This window comes from Camelus ferus, chromosome 22 (genome assembly GCF_009834535.1).
Source record: "Camelus ferus isolate YT-003-E chromosome 22, BCGSAC_Cfer_1.0, whole genome shotgun sequence".
In the NCBI taxonomy this organism is placed as follows: Eukaryota; Metazoa; Chordata; class Mammalia; order Artiodactyla; family Camelidae; genus Camelus; species Camelus ferus.
In genome coordinates, this window is record NC_045717.1 from 26,829,523 (window position 1) to 26,844,905 (window position 15,383).

The window sequence follows — 15,383 nt, forward strand, 5'->3', positions numbered from 1 at the left end:
GAATGGGGAGTGGGCCAGAGGGAGCCCCCCAAGCCCGCACTCTGCACCCACCTTGGTCAGGTCCCTCAGCACCAACACATCCCCCTGGGTATCCCCTAGCATGACCCGTTCCCGCTCACGGGCCACATCTTCATCCTCCTCTCCAAGGGGGGGCAGAGGCTTCAGCTTGGGTCTGAGAACAGAGAGACATGAGTGAGCCCAAAGCCAGACCCCAGTCCGCACCACCCTCCCTGGTCCACACTGACTGTGGCAGGAGGCGATTGCGATGCTGCAGCAGGAGCGTGAAGAGGAGGAAGATGGGCCCCTGTACCACCATGGCCAAGAGGTTCTTGCCAACCACCTCCCAGCGCAGGGGTGACTGGAACTGCCCATCTCCTGTGGGGACAGGAAGGAGGGATTGGGTCATTTTGGGGGGCTTGGGATCTGGGTCCCTCTCTATTTGGGTTATTTTGGGTTCTTTTTGTTTGTTTGTTTTTAATGCTTCTGTGTGTGGAGGAGATAATTAGGTTTATTTATTTGGTGGAGGTACTGGGAATTGAACCCTGGACCTCATGCATGCTAGGCAAGCACTCTACCACTGAGCTGTATCCTCCCCTCAACCTTGGGTTCTTAAGGGAAAGGACCAATAACTGAATAGGCCACTCAACTGGGGTCTAATTGGCATAGAAAATAGTGGCATTACCATCTCCCTTATTTAGGGCCTCAGACCTCTTGTGATGTGACCAAGATGGAATTGACTTTTACGGCTGCTTTGCTGCACTTCTAACTTGGTCCACCAGTTCTTGGGGCCACCTAAGACCTTCAGTTCTCTTCCTGGGGGCTGTCATTTGTCCTTGCCTGTAGAATTGATGGCTAGAGGGAAGTTCTCACCCAAGCGCTCAAAGGCGTCAGCCATGGCCTGGTTCCGCACCATGTCAATGAGTCCCCGACCCAGGCAGAAGTGGGGAAAGATAAGGAAGACCCGTTTCAGGATCTGGCTCACCTCCTGCAATTTCTGCTCAAGGGCAGGAAGAAGGAGATAAGTCAGGGGCTGAGGCTGATGCCCCCATCCAACTCCAGCCCAAGGCCCAGGCTTGTGGTGCCCTTACCTGATCAGAGAAGAGCTCAAGCACAAAAGTGGCCATGCTGCCATTGGTGCCAATAAAGAGGTTGATGCAGGTGAGCACCACGTAGGCCGTGCTGGGCACGGAGAAGAAGAAGGAGGCTGGGTACATGAGCGGTGTGATCGACCAGCTGAAGGGTAACAGGAGTTGCTCTTACTGCCCAGACAGGGTGCTGAGCAGCCCTGAGAGGAATACAGATCTCCCCTCCCAAATTCTGTGTTGTAGACTCCTGTGATGTGGGCCAGGACAAGATGAGCTTTTAAGGCCACCTCAGCACACTGCTGAACTAGATCACACTTGGGGTCAACTCAGACCTCCAGATCCTCTCCTTAGGAGTTGCTACAGAGTCCCATCTCCCTCAACAGTATTAGGTGGTAGGGGGTATCAATAAGAACAAGCCCTGAGGGGCTGGGGGCCTCACCCATACAGTAGTAGCAAGAGCAGGAGGGCAGGCAGGTTGGCAGGGGCCACATACGCCCTCTGCTGGAAGGCCAGAAAAATGAGGACCACAATGCACGCTGGCACCAAGTAGTTACACTGCATTGGAGATGGCAGTTACACCCCTCAGTGTGCAGGGGCAGAAACTGGCATCCTCAGCACTGTAATCCCCCCACCCTCTGACCTCCTTGTGCTTTGGGTAGCAGGATATGAGGTCTCCCACAATCCCCAAGATTTCACTTGGGCCATCCTAGACATGATCTGCCCAGAAGGGGCAATGACAAGTGGTGACTGGGGCCCCATCCCTCCAGGCAGACACCGCACCATGTCCCAGACAAAGTTGCTGAGCCAGTAGAGGGTTGGGGGCAGGCCACCCATGCACTGCAGGTGTTTGGCTCGGGTGACACGCTCATCGATGAGGACAAGGGTGAAGCTGGCTGGGACGAAGGACATAGCAAAGACCACGCAGATGGAGACGAGCACGTCCACTGAGGAGGCCATCCTGGGGGCGAGGGTAAATGAGCAGCTCAGAGCGGAACTGGGCATGCCACAAATGGGACAGAGGTCCCCACGGCTGGGCATGGGTGGGGGACGGGGCCTGAGCCATTTCAGGTCGTTTGTCAGGGAGAGGTTGTGCAGGTCTCTCGTCGGATAGAGGTTGATGTGACAAGGATGTGCAGGCTGTTGGAGGAGACTGGAGCCTCATGCTGTCCCATTACCCTGGCCTAGGGAGTGCAGAGGGGCCGTTCCTGACCCCCATTTACACAGCAGGAGTGTGGCAGAGCATAAATCCAACTCCTACTGCCCAAAACACCAGAAAAACGGAGGCGGGGGGACACACAGGGCAGAGGGACTCACAGCGCAGCCTCGGACAGCTGCTCCTTGGTGAGGTTCAGTGGATGGTTGATGGTGATAATGCTGTGGGCTTGACGGGTGGGGCCTGGTGGCTGACGGGCATGTAGGAGAGCATTGTTGGCTCGGTTGACAAAGGCCACCATTGCGTGCCAGCCCTTGTTGTTGAACCATATCTAGGGTGGGGTGTGGAGGAGTCAGTGTGGGGGTCAGACCTGTCCCCAACAGCATCTGCCTGCTACCCGCTCTGTTCCCACCTTGAGGCTGTCCGGGGTGTCCAGACTGAGAGCCCATGCTGTGAGGTTGTTCAGGATGCGGTCGAGGGCCCCACCAGGTTGGGGACTCAGCAGGGCCCGCAGCTCCTCCACAGAGCGACCCACCTCAAGCCCTGAGGGTAGGCCGGGGTCTCGGCCCCCCAGGGAGAAGCCCCCATACCTGTGGAGCAGTGGAGGCAGGAGGGGAGGCTGAGGGCCTGGGCAGATGGGGCAGCAGAGTCTCCCAGCGGGAAGGCAGAGGGCACAGGAAGGAACCCAGGCGGGGACCCTCCTCACCTGACCTCATTCACCCACTTCTTAGTTTTCAGGCTGTTGGGAGAGACAGACAGAGAGGTGACTGAGATGAAGAGACAGAGATGTGGGGGAGTCAGTGAGATAGATGAAAAGGGTGAGGAGTGGAGGGTACTCGGGAGGCCCCAGCCCAGAGCCCCAAGCCGGGCATCCACCTCTGAACCCCCCAGACCAGACCGTCTCCTCCACCCAAGGACCCATGCTATAGCCGGGCACGCTGAGTCCAGGGTGGCGGCTCACCCCTGGCGCACCAGGCCCGGGTAGGTCTTGACCAGGAAGTCAGACAGATTCCGGCCGGTTAGGTTCTGGACCACTTCGCCCGAGCTGCTTGGCGCCTGGGGTGGCGGGGGACCACCAGCCCCTGAGGGACAGTCGGGCAGCAGGCGGCGGGCACCAGGCCGGCTACACTGGCAGGCTGGGGACGGAGACTCTGGCGTCCAGTTGCCCCTGGCCAAGACTTCAGCCACATCTGCAGGAACCTCGGGCACCGAGAACTGGCCGACAGCGGGCGGGGTGCACTTGGGCGCCCTACAGGGGCAGGGGAGGGGAGGGGTGGGGCTGGGCTGGGGTATCCGGCTTCCTGGGCTCCTCGAATGTGGAAGTGCCCAGCTCCCAAGCAGGCACGGGGGTGCCCCCGGCACCCGCACCCGCGGGGGCCCAGTGGCCAGAGTCCAGATAGTGAAACCGAGGCCAGAGAGGAGCAGGGTTCAGGCTTGGCAGGCCCTCACCTGGCGGAGTTATTTCCCTCCAATCCGGCCTCCTCCAGCAGTGCCTCGAGCAGATGGGCACGTTCAGGGTCGCCTGGGGCATCCTCGCTGCATGGAGTGGGGGTGCTGGGTCAGGGCTGCACCCATAGGCCCCTGGCCCTCCCGCCACCAGCCCTCTCTCCTCTGCGCCCACCTGAAGAAGGACACTTGGGCACCGTACATGCTGGGACTGAGCTGCAGAGGCGGGTAGTATCCAAAAGGAGGCACGACGAGGCTGAACGCCAGCGCAAGGCCCACAAAGAGGGCAGGCAGCACGATCTGAAGGACCAGCCCATCAGCTGTCCTCGCCGTCTACCCTCCAAGCTTGCCTGCAGCCAGCCTCCCCAGATCCCGCTCTAGAACCATCCATGGCGCCCCAGTGCTCTCAGTAAAAGTGTTCAGAGTGAGGGATATGCCTGGGATCAGGGGGCTGAATTAGGTCACAGAGTGGATTACAGGCCCCCAGGGTCCCCCACGCTGCCTCCCTGGTGCCCGGCCCCACTCACCTGTGCGAACAGGCCCCGGCGGCTGCGGTGGGCCAGCAGGAAGCGTTTGAGAAGCAAGGCCCGGAGCTGTTGGAGGGTCAGTGCCCAGCCCTGGACCCGGCCTGTGGCATCTGGCCCTGAGCTCTGCAGGGCCTGCATCTCTGGGGCAGATCCAGCTGTGCGGGGGGTGGGGGTGGGAGGTCAATGCCCATGCCCTGATCAGGAGGGGATCAGGAGGGGCCACAGGGCTACAGGGTTGGGTGGGGACAACTCACCCAGCTCCCCATTCTCCAGGGCGGACCCCTCGGGCAGAATCTTGAGCCGCGTGGTCACTTCCGGGTAATTCCTCCTCAAGCACTGGAGCTGCCTGTGCTGACCATCTGTGGAGCAGGGGTCAGGGTCAGCGTTCAGCCTGGGGTCTGGGTTTAGATCAAGGCTCACAGATGGAGGGGTCAGGAGCGAAGGATGTAGGTTGGGGGTATGCCTTGGGCCACGCTCAGCCAGGGATGGGGACTTGGTCTAAAGTCAGGTCCAACTCTGGACCAGGGTCAGGGGCCTGGGACAGGGACCTGTGGCTGCATCCTCTGGGCCTGTGTCTGTAGCACAGTCCTCTACCACCTTCAGGAAGATCTGGGGAGACAAAGCAGGGGGCTCAGAGCCTGGAGACACACAGGAGGGAGGGGGACTCAAGAGCCACCCAGCCCTCATTGGTGTGGGTCCCCAGGCCTCCCCAAGGGACTCTGGGCCTCCAGGCCCCTGCGTGTGCCCTGCCTCCTCCCATGGATGCCCAGCTGTCAACAAGCGGACTCCTTCTCATCCTGCCAAGCGCCACCCACTCCAAGCAGCTCGCCTCCCACGCTGCCAAACCTCCCCCAGCAGCCGCACCTCCTCGAGGCTGGTGTCGGAGATCCCGTAGCCGGCCAGCCCCAGCTTCCCCAGCTGCAGGTCCAGCTCATGGAAGAGCTCGGCGAAGCTGCCGTCCAGGGCGCCCTTGTAGGGCAGTGCCAGCACCAGCTGGTGTGGCAGCTCCTCGACCAGCCGTGCCCCGGGCACCAGGCGCTGCACCAGGGCCAGCAGCTGAGGCACACCTGGGCGGGCAGTGGGGCACATGAGGGGCCCCGGAGGAGTGAAGTAGTCCCTGCTCCTGCCCCTCCCCCACCCTAGCCTCCCTGGGGAAGGGGCTTGGGTGCCCCGTGAGGAACCTGTCCCTGAAAGGCAGAGGAGGTCAGGATTAAGCACCTGAGGGCAGGTCCTGACCTGGACTCAGAGCCAGAGTCCACCCAGGGGCAGGGGTAGGTTTGTGTGTGGACTCAGCCCATAGTCGGGGGTCAGGGGTCAGGGGTCCAGCCTGGGGTCAAAACCCTGTTGCCCTGAACCAAGTCACCGCCACCACCAGCCGCTCCCTCTGGCTCCTCCCTCACCGGCAGTGCTGCCATGGCTGCCCAGCTCCCCTTCCCGCCTGGCATCCATGCTGTCCTTCAAGTCAGTGGCACCCTGTGGACAGAGGAGCACCAACTGCCATGGCCATCAGGTCTGGACAGAGCCTTGAGGGTCAGTGGTCAGAGGTCAGCCCTCACCTTTTTGCTGGCAGCCAGAGGTGGGGGACCCTTCACCAGCGTCAGGTAGTATCCGGAGCCCAAGTGACGCCGCAAGAAGAGTGGGGAGCCGCAGCAGCACAGGCGGCCGGCCGCCACTATTGCCACACGGTCTCCCAACAGCTCAGCCTCATCCAGGTGGTGGGTGGAGAGGATCAGTGTGCGACCTGGGCATGGGACCCAATCCGCACGTACCACCCGGCTGCAAGGCCTCTGCCAGGAATTGCCTGCCCCATGTGGTAAACTCCTCCTCACCCCTCAAAACCCCATCCCCAGCACCTTCTCATCAGAAACATCTTCTGGCTCCTCAAGCAGAATCCAGGGGAACCTCAGGCCACCCCCCAACTCTTACCTTCACGGTATTTGAGCAGCAGCTCCCAAATGCTGCGACGGGAAGCAGGGTCCACACCAGCCGTGGGCTCGTCCAGGATAACGACTTGGGAGCCACCCACAAAGGCAATGGCCACTGAAAGCTTCCGCTGCGTCCCACCTGGGTTGGGACAGGGGTGGGGTCTTGCATGACCCTGCCCCCCCAGCCTCGGGCAGGGCTGCCTCCCTCCTCCCTGCCCCTTTCCCTACCCATCTGGGCCTCAGTGTCCAGCTCCGCCTGGGCCCCCAGATACCCGTCTCCTTCCGGCTTCCCACCACCCTGGGGATAAAGTCCCAGCCCCTCCCCCCAGCCTCACCTCCGCAGACCCAGAGGCTCCCCACCAGGCTGGGCTCACCAGAGAGGTGGCGCGTCTGTGTGTGCCGCTTGGGGACGAGCCCCACGTCCTGAAGCAGACGGTCCTGCTCAGGGCCCACGGCAGCTGCGCTCAGACCCTTCAACCGCCCGTAGAACCAGACATGCTCATCCACAGTCAGCCTGAGGCCACGGGCGGAAGACAGGGTGGCCACCATGGCTGGCAGGGCCCCAGAGAACACCCAGCCCCTCCCACTGCCGCCCCCGGGGCCCACTGTGACGCACATGTCAAACAGCACGTTGTACTGTGGGCAAACGCCCAGGTGGGGCCGGATGGCTGCCATGCTGGACCGGACGTCATGGCCCAGGACACAGGCAGAGCCAGCAGTGGGTGGGAAAAGGCCGCTCAGGATGGACCTAGGGGTGCACAGGTCTCAGAACAGCTGCTCCTTCAGAGGGGAAAACCGAGGCTCCCAGAGAAGAGAGACCAGCACTTACAGGATGCCAACTGTATGCCCATACCAAAGGGGTGTTACATCCCCATTTTACAGGAGACGGAAAATGAGGCTCAAAGAAAGCACTGCCAATTGCGTATCCAAAGTGAACTGGGGTCCCACCCTCACTGTACAGAAAGGAAACTTCCGACCCCAGATGACCCCTGGGAAGGGAGGGGAGTGCAGGCTGCTCACAGAGTAGTGGTCTTGCCCGCACCGTTGTGGCCCAGGAAGGTGGTGATGTGGCCCTGGTAGAAGTCCAGGCTGAGCCCCCGCAGGGCTGGCTGCGGGTTGCCAGGAAAGCACTTTTCTAGGCCCCGTATGGAGACCCCGGGAACCAGGCCATGTGGTGCCTCCTCCACCAGCACTGCGGAGGGAAGGTACAGTCAGCCATGGGAGCTCTTGGGGGTCTGGGGACCCTTAAAACTGGTCTGCGGAGTCGGGGACTTCTCGGTCTGGGGTCTGTAGGAGTCAGGGTAGCCCCAGGGGACCTGGGGAACTAGGGGGTGTCCAGAGGATCGGGATCTGTGGGAACCACGGTTTTGGGGGGGGCCAGGGAAGTGGCTGCTAATGTTTGTCAGGCCTCACCCTGTGGGTCCTGCGGGGCAGGGGGCGGGGCGGGACCCTTGGGGGTCTGAGGCCTAATCCAGTAGCTCCTCTGAAAGGGAAAGTTCCATGGTTCGGGAATCCCGTACTGGCCTGTGGGAAATGGTGCTCAGTCACCCCTTGAGCCCATCCTCCTGGAGTGTGCCAGCTTCTGGCCACACACCTGGGATTAGGCCATCCGGGTAGGAGGTAACCAGGAAGTCCCATCCGCCTGCCCCAGGCTGTCCCTCCACGCAGCCACCAGTGTGCATGTGCATAGGGGCAAGGAAGCCCCACCCACTCAGCTAGACCCGCCTCCAGGTACCAAAGGCCTTTCAGCCCCGCCCCACCCAGGGTCCCGCCCCTCAGCCAGCCTCCCCTGGGCTGGTGTCCCTCCTACAGCCCACCTGGGCACACGGCCTCCAGGTACCAAGTGGCGAGGCCGTAGAGAGTGGCATCGAGCAGCAGAAGGCCCAAAACCTGGGCCAGGCTGAAGACGTCGTCCGTAGGCGCAGTGCCCATGTTGTGCCACTGCGCGCCCTCGCCCTGCTCCTCCAGCAGCGCGAGGCTCTCGCAGCCGAAGCCAAAGGCCACAGGTGACAGAAGGCTCTGCGGGTTGGGGTAGGGAGGTAGGTGGGTCAGCGAGCAAGGGCAACTGAGGGTGTTCAGCACCCTGGCACCCACCCGGATCGGCTCTTACCGCGGCGACGCGGCCGCCCACCGGCAGCTGGTCCCGCCAGGCCACGCACAGCACGTAGGGCAGATAGAGCACGAAGTAGGTGAGGCCCCCGCAGGCGGCCGCCAGGTTGGCGCGGGAGAAGAAGGCGCTCAGCAAGAAACTCTGGACCACCGTGGCCACGGCGAAAGCCGCCAAGAACAGGAAGAGCACAACAGGGTGGCTGTAGGGAAGGATGTCCCCAAGCTGCGGGAGTCAAAGGGAGCTTGAGGGGGTGCTGGGATTGGCCCAGTGACACGCGACAGCGCGAGGCGCCCTCTGCCTGTTATCCTCCCACGTGCAGCACACACATTCTGGAGCCAGGCAGGCCAGGGTGCGCCCACCTTGAGCACGGCCACGAGCAACGCGGTGCTGAGAAGGAAGGGCCCGAGGCAGCTGAGAAACCAGCCCAGCCACAGCACAGCGCTGCTGAGCCCCATGGCGCGCATCGTGTGGCGCAGCCGTGTCTCCTTCTCGCGCACCACAGCCTTCACGGTCAGCGCCACCGAGTAGATCCAGGCCAGCGTCAGGAAGAGCGGCAGTGAGCGGCTCAGCACTCGCAGGAACCTGAGGCAGTGGGGCAGCTGGGGTGGAGGCCGAAGACCCCGTGCTGCCCCCATCAAGCACAATGGTTCCCGCCCCGGGGTCCCAAGGTGCAGCCAGCAAACATTTGCCCTCCCTTATCCTCGGACCCCTAATGGCCCCTCAGGGCTCCAGCTGCCAAGCCACCTTCTCCCTGTGTCCAGAGACCCCAGACCCTCAGGGATCCCTGCTCCTCCCATTACAGGTCACAGGAAGTGGTCCCTCTAAACCAGTAGTTCTCAGCCTTGACTGCATGGATATTCCAAAGGGAACAGAGGCCCCACCCTAAGACCCGGGAATCTGGCATCTGGGTGAATGAGTGAGGACAGGGTGCTCACGCATCATCCACATAGCAAGGGTAGGGCATCTGCTGCAGGTAGAGGCCGGCGCGGGGCGGGGCACCGCTGAGCACGTGCACGGCAGCGCGCTCCACCATGTCCTGCAGGTACACGAAGCCGCCCCACACATAGCGCAGGTCTATCAGGGGGTCAGCGGCGGGGCCAGGGTCCCAAAACCTGAGGGGAGCACGGCGGTGGGCTGGAGGGAGTGGCTGGGCCCTGCCCATCACACTTTTAGCTCCACTCTCATATGCGCGCTCAATTAAGCACCTAGCCCCAGCTGCTAGCGGCTCCCATCTTATCCCAGAAGCCAGTGTTGACCCCGCCTGCCACGCCCTTAGCCACGCCCCTCACGCATCATAGGCCCCTCCCACCACGGACCCCAGTTGGTCTAAGGAACCTCTGATAGGCGAGAAGCTCTCTGGCATCTCTAGACAATGGAGACCCCGTCCTCTTGGCCCTGCCCCACAAGGCCCCCACCTGTCCCTTATCTTATTGGTTCTGGTTACGTCATCGATGTCCATACGGATCTTGATGCGCAAGGGACCAGGGCCTGGGAACTGCGTGCGGTCCGGGGAGTCCTCCGGCCCCAGGAAGACAATGCCGGCCCAGAAACGGTGCTGGGAGAGCAGTTCCAGGGCCCGCTCCACCAGGGCGGCCTCTGAGGGCACAGCCTCCAGCTTGTCCAGGGTCACGCACTGCAGAGGGGCCTGGGTGTGGGTCCGAAGTCCCAGGGTCCTCCCCTGGACCTTGGGGCCAAGCCGTGCTTCCTGCTCAGAGCCCCAGAGTGGGGCCGACCCCTCCATCGGACCCCCACAGAGGGGCTGCCTCTCCGCTTAAGAGATTTCCCCTACTAGACGGCCCCTCACCTCCAACACGCGGCCCAGCATGCCCACCAGATGTCCCATGTCAGCATGGGCCTCCTGCCAGCTGTAGCCACCTCTGTGTGGGTTCAGAAAGGCACGGAGGGTCTCCACCTGGTCCCAGCCTCCAGGTCCTAGCTGCTTCCTTCTTTTGTCCCGGATTTGCAGGAGCTTCTGGGGGGTGTCGTGGAACGTGGGGGTCTGCACTGGGCATTCAGGGCCATTGCACCTCTTCCCATCCCTGGGGCCTGAGCTCACCATGGACACCACATCCCACCTCCACACTCTTGCCCAGAAGGCCCTGCCCTTTGCCCAAGTCCTCCGCAGGGGGTGATGGGTATGGAGAGGTGGGGGTGAATCTGCCACCCTCCATCCCGGCCCCACCTGCAGCACGGCTACATTTGCACTGTCATTCATGAAGTTGAAGAGCTGGGGTCCCAGCAGCTCCCACACCTCCTGGACGTCCTTCAACACAGCCAGTTCCTGGAAGGTTCGGTTCACCTGTAGGAGGTGGGCGCTGAGGTCCATGCCAGCCTCGCCTGTTCATTGACACTTCCCTCCTCTGAGGACCCCTGCCCACCTCTCCCGCTCCCTCCACTCTGCTCCATCCCGTGCCTCTGAGCCGTAGCCCACGCCCATTCCCTCTCCACCCAGGGTCTGGGGCTCTCTACCCTGGGCTGAGGCAGAGACCAGGGACCCCTCCCACCCTCACCTGGGCCATGAGCTGCCGGGTGAAGGGCGTATCAGGAGCAAACAGTACTTTCCCCAGGACCAGTGGCTTCAGGCGCCTCCAGAGCAGGTGGGACATGGGGTGGGTGTCCAGGGCCCCCATCAGCTCATTGCACTTGGAGCCTGGGGCGGGACACCATGAGGTCCTGCTCTCTCTCTCTCACACACACACACACACACACACACACACACACACACACTTCCCAGACTGGGAAACCAAGGTGGTCACTCACTCAGGCTGTCAACAGGTAGGGCCCTTGCCGGCTCCTGTCCCATGAGCTCCTTCAGGTCACTGGCCTCATACCAGTTGAGGGAGGGCCCCCCCGGTTTGCTAGGTCCCCTGGCACTGCAGAGGGCCTCTGACACCACTTCCAGGGGGCCAGTGGTCCTCTGGGGTCTCTGCAGCAGCACCCGCAGCTCCACCAGGCTGGGCAGCTCCAGGACCTGGAGGTGGGTCACCAGAGGGTCCTGGCTGTCTTCGCTTCCACGTGGCCCCCCCACCACGCCTTCACCAGGGCAAGGGACTCTGCCGGAAGAACCCTCTCCCTCTCTTTCTGCTTGTGTTTCCCCAAACCTACAGAGGGTAGGGTGCGTGGGGCTGCCCTGTCACCCCACCATCCGGGCGGCCACAGTTCCAGTTTCCTGGCTGGGGTCGAGGATGCATAGGCCTCTTACCTCCTGGGCCAGGTCCTCTGCTGCCTCCACAAAGCTGCCCATGGACTCTGGGGCTTGGCCCAGCACAGACCCCAGGGATTCCTGGAGAGAAAGGTGACAAGGAGTCAACGACATTCAGTGACATCTCACAAGGAGAGGCTTAGCCAAGTTTCCACGGGGTCAGTACTTTCAGAGACCCCATTTTACAAACAGGGAAACTGAGGCTCTAAGAGGCACATGATCTGTTCAAGGTCTCAGGGCTGGAGTCTTCACCAGCATGCCAGACGTGGCTTGTCTGGGCACGGATCGGACAAGGAACATCACACTGGGCACCAGGGACAGTCCAGGCCAAGGCCTGAAGGCTGGAATCAGAGGTCCCAGAAGGAGGTGCCTGGCCCAGGATGGGCAGCGCCGAGGCCCCATGAGAGCAGCGTCCCACCCCACCTCACCCCTCGCAGCAGTGTCCTCAGCAGCTCAGTGGCCAGGGGTGGTCCCTCCTTGGGCTGGTCACTCGGCTGAGGCCAGGCTGAGGGAGTAAGGCACAGAAGCAGAGGGTTAGGGAAGCTTAACCTGAGACCCACCCCCAACCTGCTGCCTGTTTCACAATCAGGCAGAGGCTCAGTGCTCAGCCCTGCCTGCCCCCAGGCTCCTGCCTTCTCACCTGCCCTAGCTCGGTGAGCTGCCCTCAGCATGGGCATGAGCTTCCTCAGGCTGGCCAGCATCCTTTGGGCACTGGGGCCCCCCAGGACACTATGGGCATCTGCCAGGAAGCGGGAGACCCTGGGGACAGAGAGAGAGAGCGGGAGGTGGTGGCCAATGGGCACCCCCTCACCCCGCCGCTCCCACAGCCTCTTACTTACAGGGAATCCTTGAAGTTGCTGACGACTCCAGGCTCCTCTCCAGGCGTTGGCCACGGGAAGCAGGTGTTGTTCACATTGCAGATGAGGCCCTGGAGCCAAGGAATGGTGCCCGCTGAAGGCAGCGGCTTGTTGGGGAAGTGGCCTGCGGGGACACCGGATGTTGGGGCTCTTGTCCGAGTCCTCATCGTGATCACGCCCCCCAGCGACAGAGCGCTCACTCTCGGCCATTATTTGAGTGCCTGATCTGTGCTCCTAACGCTCACTGGGGGCCCTGTGGATAGGGTGACCATTGCCCTCTGCCTCCCAAAGTGCTGGACGCTGCGGGGGGCTTACATTCATGCTGCTCGAGTGGGGGGTGGGAATGGCGTACGGCCACCAGGATGAAGAAGAGAAAGAGAGGCCACATCAACTCCACCAAGAGCTGGATCTGCGGAGGCAGAACAGGCGGGAGGAGTGGGGGGCTGTGGGGGGCGCCCTGGCCGCCCCGCCCTGGTTCACCCGACGGGGCTTTACCGGCTGTCTCCTGCGATACAGTAAATTCTTCCAAAGCAGCAGCATCAGCTGCGTCCAGAAGGCCATGGTGGAAATGGACGGGAGACAGGACGCAGGGGTCAGGCTTAGGACCTGCTGTGTGGCTGCGAGCAACTCCCTGTCCCTCTCTGAACCTCATCATCTATTCCATTGTGCAGGGTTCCTGGAAGCTCTGCTTAGAGCCAAGAAAACAGTAGGCACTTATTAAAGCGGCTCGCCTCTCCCGGTGTAGTAAGCCAATGGGAGCCCTGCCCGAAGCCGTCCTCGGATCTCATTGGTTTTCGGGGCTGTCGCTCCTTCCAGGGCTACCGGAGGCGTCCGAAAGGCGCTCAATTAATCCTGCAGGGGGGCGGAGCCTCAGCTTAACTCTTTCATCACCAGGTTCCCCCTGAAGCCCCACTTGGAGGTCTCCAGGTCCTGTCCCCCAGCCATGTCCCTAACCCGCGGGGAAGTTCCCTTTACCCCGGCTCTTCCCCAATGATACTAGCAACCAGTATACACTGTGCTGGACATTTTACACTACTGACTGGAAGAGGGGCCACCCCAGGCCCCTAGAGAGTCAGGCCGAGACACTCAGCTAGAGGCCGGACCCCAGCTCTGCCCACCCTCATGTATTATTCATTGTTCAGAAAAATCACAAGATCCTGAAAATGAGTGAGTGGAAGGAGCAGCGAATGAAGACTCCTGGAACCAGCGATTCCTGACACTGTCTCTTAGTTGGAACTGTCCAGCCCGGCCTACTTCATCACCGTACAGATGGCGAAGCTGAGGCCGCCAGTAGGGCACAGAGTGGACCCAGGACCCTCGGCCCCCACTCCAGGACTCTCCTTTACAAATGGGACCTGGGGGAGAGGCCTCAGTTACTCTACTTGTAAAATGAGGCATAGAGTTTAGGGAAGAGGGACTGCAGGTGTATGTGAGGGAGGCGGGGGACTAGGGACCTGAAATGGCACTCATTCGTTGCCTAGAGAAGTCTTTAAAAGTTTAAATTTAACTTAGGAGATACTTTTGCTTGAGTAATGTTAAAGTTATCCTAAGGGAACAGAGAGCCCCGACTGATCTAATCTTATCTGACCACAATGTTTGAGGGTCCCGCCTGCTTAATCTTGTTTTTGCAAAGTGCTCTGCTGCACAGAGCAGAAGGAGCCAGGGGAATGAGCGGAGGAATGAGGGCGAAAAGGGCAGCCAACGAGAAGAAGCCACAAAGAGGAACAGATAAAAGGACCCAGCTGAGACCCCCAAGGGCGGCAGTTCCTGGTCAAGCCACCCGGGCTTACGGCTCCCCCGCTCCCCGCTCCAGCGCCTTTTCTTCTTCCCCTTAAGCAATAAAGCAGCTTTCACTCTGTCCCTCTGCCTGTGCTGCGAATCCTTTCCAGCCAGCGGGCAAGAACCCACCTTTCTGTGGGACCCCCATTCTAAAGGGGAGTCTCCCATCCGCTAACGTATGTTGGCAAAGCGCCTCTCAGGGGAGTCTAATGCCCAACCTTCCCCTCGAGAATGAGTGGTCAGTTCTGCGGTCCCCGACACTCCCTGGCAAGGAGTGAAAGTGAGAGTCTGGACTCGGCCCGCATCCCTTAATTCCCAGGGAATCTACCTTTTTCCCAACCATCCGTACCCCCGCATCCTTCCTTGAGAGTCTCAGGGCCATCCTCTTTCTCTGGGAAGCTCTCACCGTTCCAGCCCCCAGCTCTTGCCGCCTTCCCTTCACCTGACAGCGGCCTGGGAGCGCGGCTCCTTTAAGAGCAGCCCCACCTCCCCCCTACTCCAGAGGGCGAGGGGTCCCTGCAGCGAGCTGTACCTGTGGACCCTCGCGCGCTGCCGCGCCCGGCCCGGCCCGCCCATTCCACCTCCATTGGCTGCCCTACCCGCCACTCAGAGGCCGGGCCAGCCAGGGCCGCGCGCGCTGAGGGTGGAGGCGGGGTCACAGCGGAGCCACGCTGAGCCGGGTTTCTTAAAGGGCTGGGAAGGCACTCCTCTTGCTCCAGCACCGCGAGGAGGCGGGGCGCTCGGCTCAACCCCTTCCGCCTGGGCTCCGGACACACGGGCCCGGCTGTCTTCCCACGTTTCACAGCTACCTGCAATACCGCAGCCCCTGGTCACAGGAGGTCCCTTTCTCCCCACTTTCCCCTGGGGGACCCCAGTCCTAACCAGACTCGCTCTAATACCCTGGGGCTCCATTTGCGCATCCAGGAAACGGGGGTTCGGAGAGTCTTCATTCTTTCACTCATTCATTCATTCATTCCACAAACATTCCTCGGACCCTACAGTGGACCAGGCGACGGCAGAAGAGGGAGGGGCCGCCAACATTCTAAGATTAGAGTTGAGTCATAATGGTCACCCTGATTTTGAAGAAGACCTCCAGATCAGTTTCTCCCTCTGTAATATTGGGTATATTTCACAAGATCATGATGAAGTTGAAACAAGTGTGTGGATCGACAGGTCTGAAGGCGCTGGGAAGGGTGAGAGGTGTAGGAAGGGCTCCGTGGAAGGAGGTGGTTTTGGTGCTGGGGCTTTGAGGATGAGTTTGCCAGGGAGGGCACTCCAGGTGGAGACTATACCAGGCTG

General features: G+C 61.4%; 1 protein-coding gene across 3 annotated transcripts in view; it reads right to left on the minus strand.

The window, feature by feature from the left end:
- ABCA7 (ATP binding cassette subfamily A member 7) overlaps window positions 1-15,383 on the minus strand; it is a 34,882-nt gene that overhangs the window by 4,367 nt on the left and 15,132 nt on the right. The window contains exons 3-40 of one of the 3 annotated variants that reach the window (XM_032466147.1): window positions 12,801-12,916; window positions 12,621-12,714; window positions 12,288-12,429; window positions 12,089-12,207; window positions 11,877-11,953; window positions 11,449-11,529; window positions 11,007-11,217; window positions 10,757-10,896; window positions 10,429-10,545; window positions 10,051-10,218; window positions 9,662-9,879; window positions 9,182-9,358; window positions 8,606-8,828; window positions 8,247-8,468; window positions 7,954-8,155; window positions 7,550-7,660; window positions 7,157-7,328; window positions 6,753-6,884; window positions 6,511-6,650; window positions 6,138-6,275; window positions 5,768-5,952; window positions 5,612-5,684; window positions 5,076-5,278; window positions 4,760-4,820; window positions 4,466-4,570; window positions 4,212-4,366; window positions 3,860-3,984; window positions 3,688-3,774; window positions 3,200-3,487; window positions 2,945-2,977; window positions 2,651-2,828; window positions 2,400-2,569; window positions 1,866-2,043; window positions 1,525-1,640; window positions 1,089-1,233; window positions 871-994; window positions 246-375; window positions 52-172 (exon numbers count right to left, since the gene is read on the minus strand). In XM_032466147.1, coding sequence (XP_032322038.1) covers window positions 52-172; window positions 246-375; window positions 871-994; window positions 1,089-1,233; window positions 1,525-1,640; window positions 1,866-2,043; window positions 2,400-2,569; window positions 2,651-2,828; window positions 2,945-2,977; window positions 3,200-3,487; window positions 3,688-3,774; window positions 3,860-3,984; window positions 4,212-4,366; window positions 4,466-4,570; window positions 4,760-4,820; window positions 5,076-5,278; window positions 5,612-5,684; window positions 5,768-5,952; window positions 6,138-6,275; window positions 6,511-6,650; window positions 6,753-6,884; window positions 7,157-7,328; window positions 7,550-7,660; window positions 7,954-8,155; window positions 8,247-8,468; window positions 8,606-8,828; window positions 9,182-9,358; window positions 9,662-9,879; window positions 10,051-10,218; window positions 10,429-10,545; window positions 10,757-10,896; window positions 11,007-11,217; window positions 11,449-11,529; window positions 11,877-11,953; window positions 12,089-12,207; window positions 12,288-12,429; window positions 12,621-12,714; window positions 12,801-12,866 — 5,427 coding nt within the window. In that variant the 5' untranslated portion in view covers window positions 12,867-12,916. Of the gene's footprint in view, window positions 1-51; window positions 173-245; window positions 376-870; window positions 995-1,088; window positions 1,234-1,524; window positions 1,641-1,865; window positions 2,044-2,399; window positions 2,570-2,650; window positions 2,829-2,944; window positions 2,978-3,199; window positions 3,488-3,687; window positions 3,775-3,859; window positions 3,985-4,211; window positions 4,367-4,465; window positions 4,571-4,759; window positions 4,821-5,075; window positions 5,279-5,611; window positions 5,685-5,767; window positions 5,953-6,137; window positions 6,276-6,510; window positions 6,651-6,752; window positions 6,885-7,156; window positions 7,329-7,549; window positions 7,661-7,953; window positions 8,156-8,246; window positions 8,469-8,605; window positions 8,829-9,181; window positions 9,359-9,661; window positions 9,880-10,050; window positions 10,546-10,756; window positions 10,897-11,006; window positions 11,218-11,448; window positions 11,530-11,876; window positions 11,954-12,088; window positions 12,208-12,287; window positions 12,430-12,620; window positions 12,715-12,800; window positions 12,991-14,412; window positions 14,539-15,383 lie in introns of those variants that run through there. The other 2 variants (XM_032466145.1, XM_032466146.1) reach the window with 2 other exon arrangements.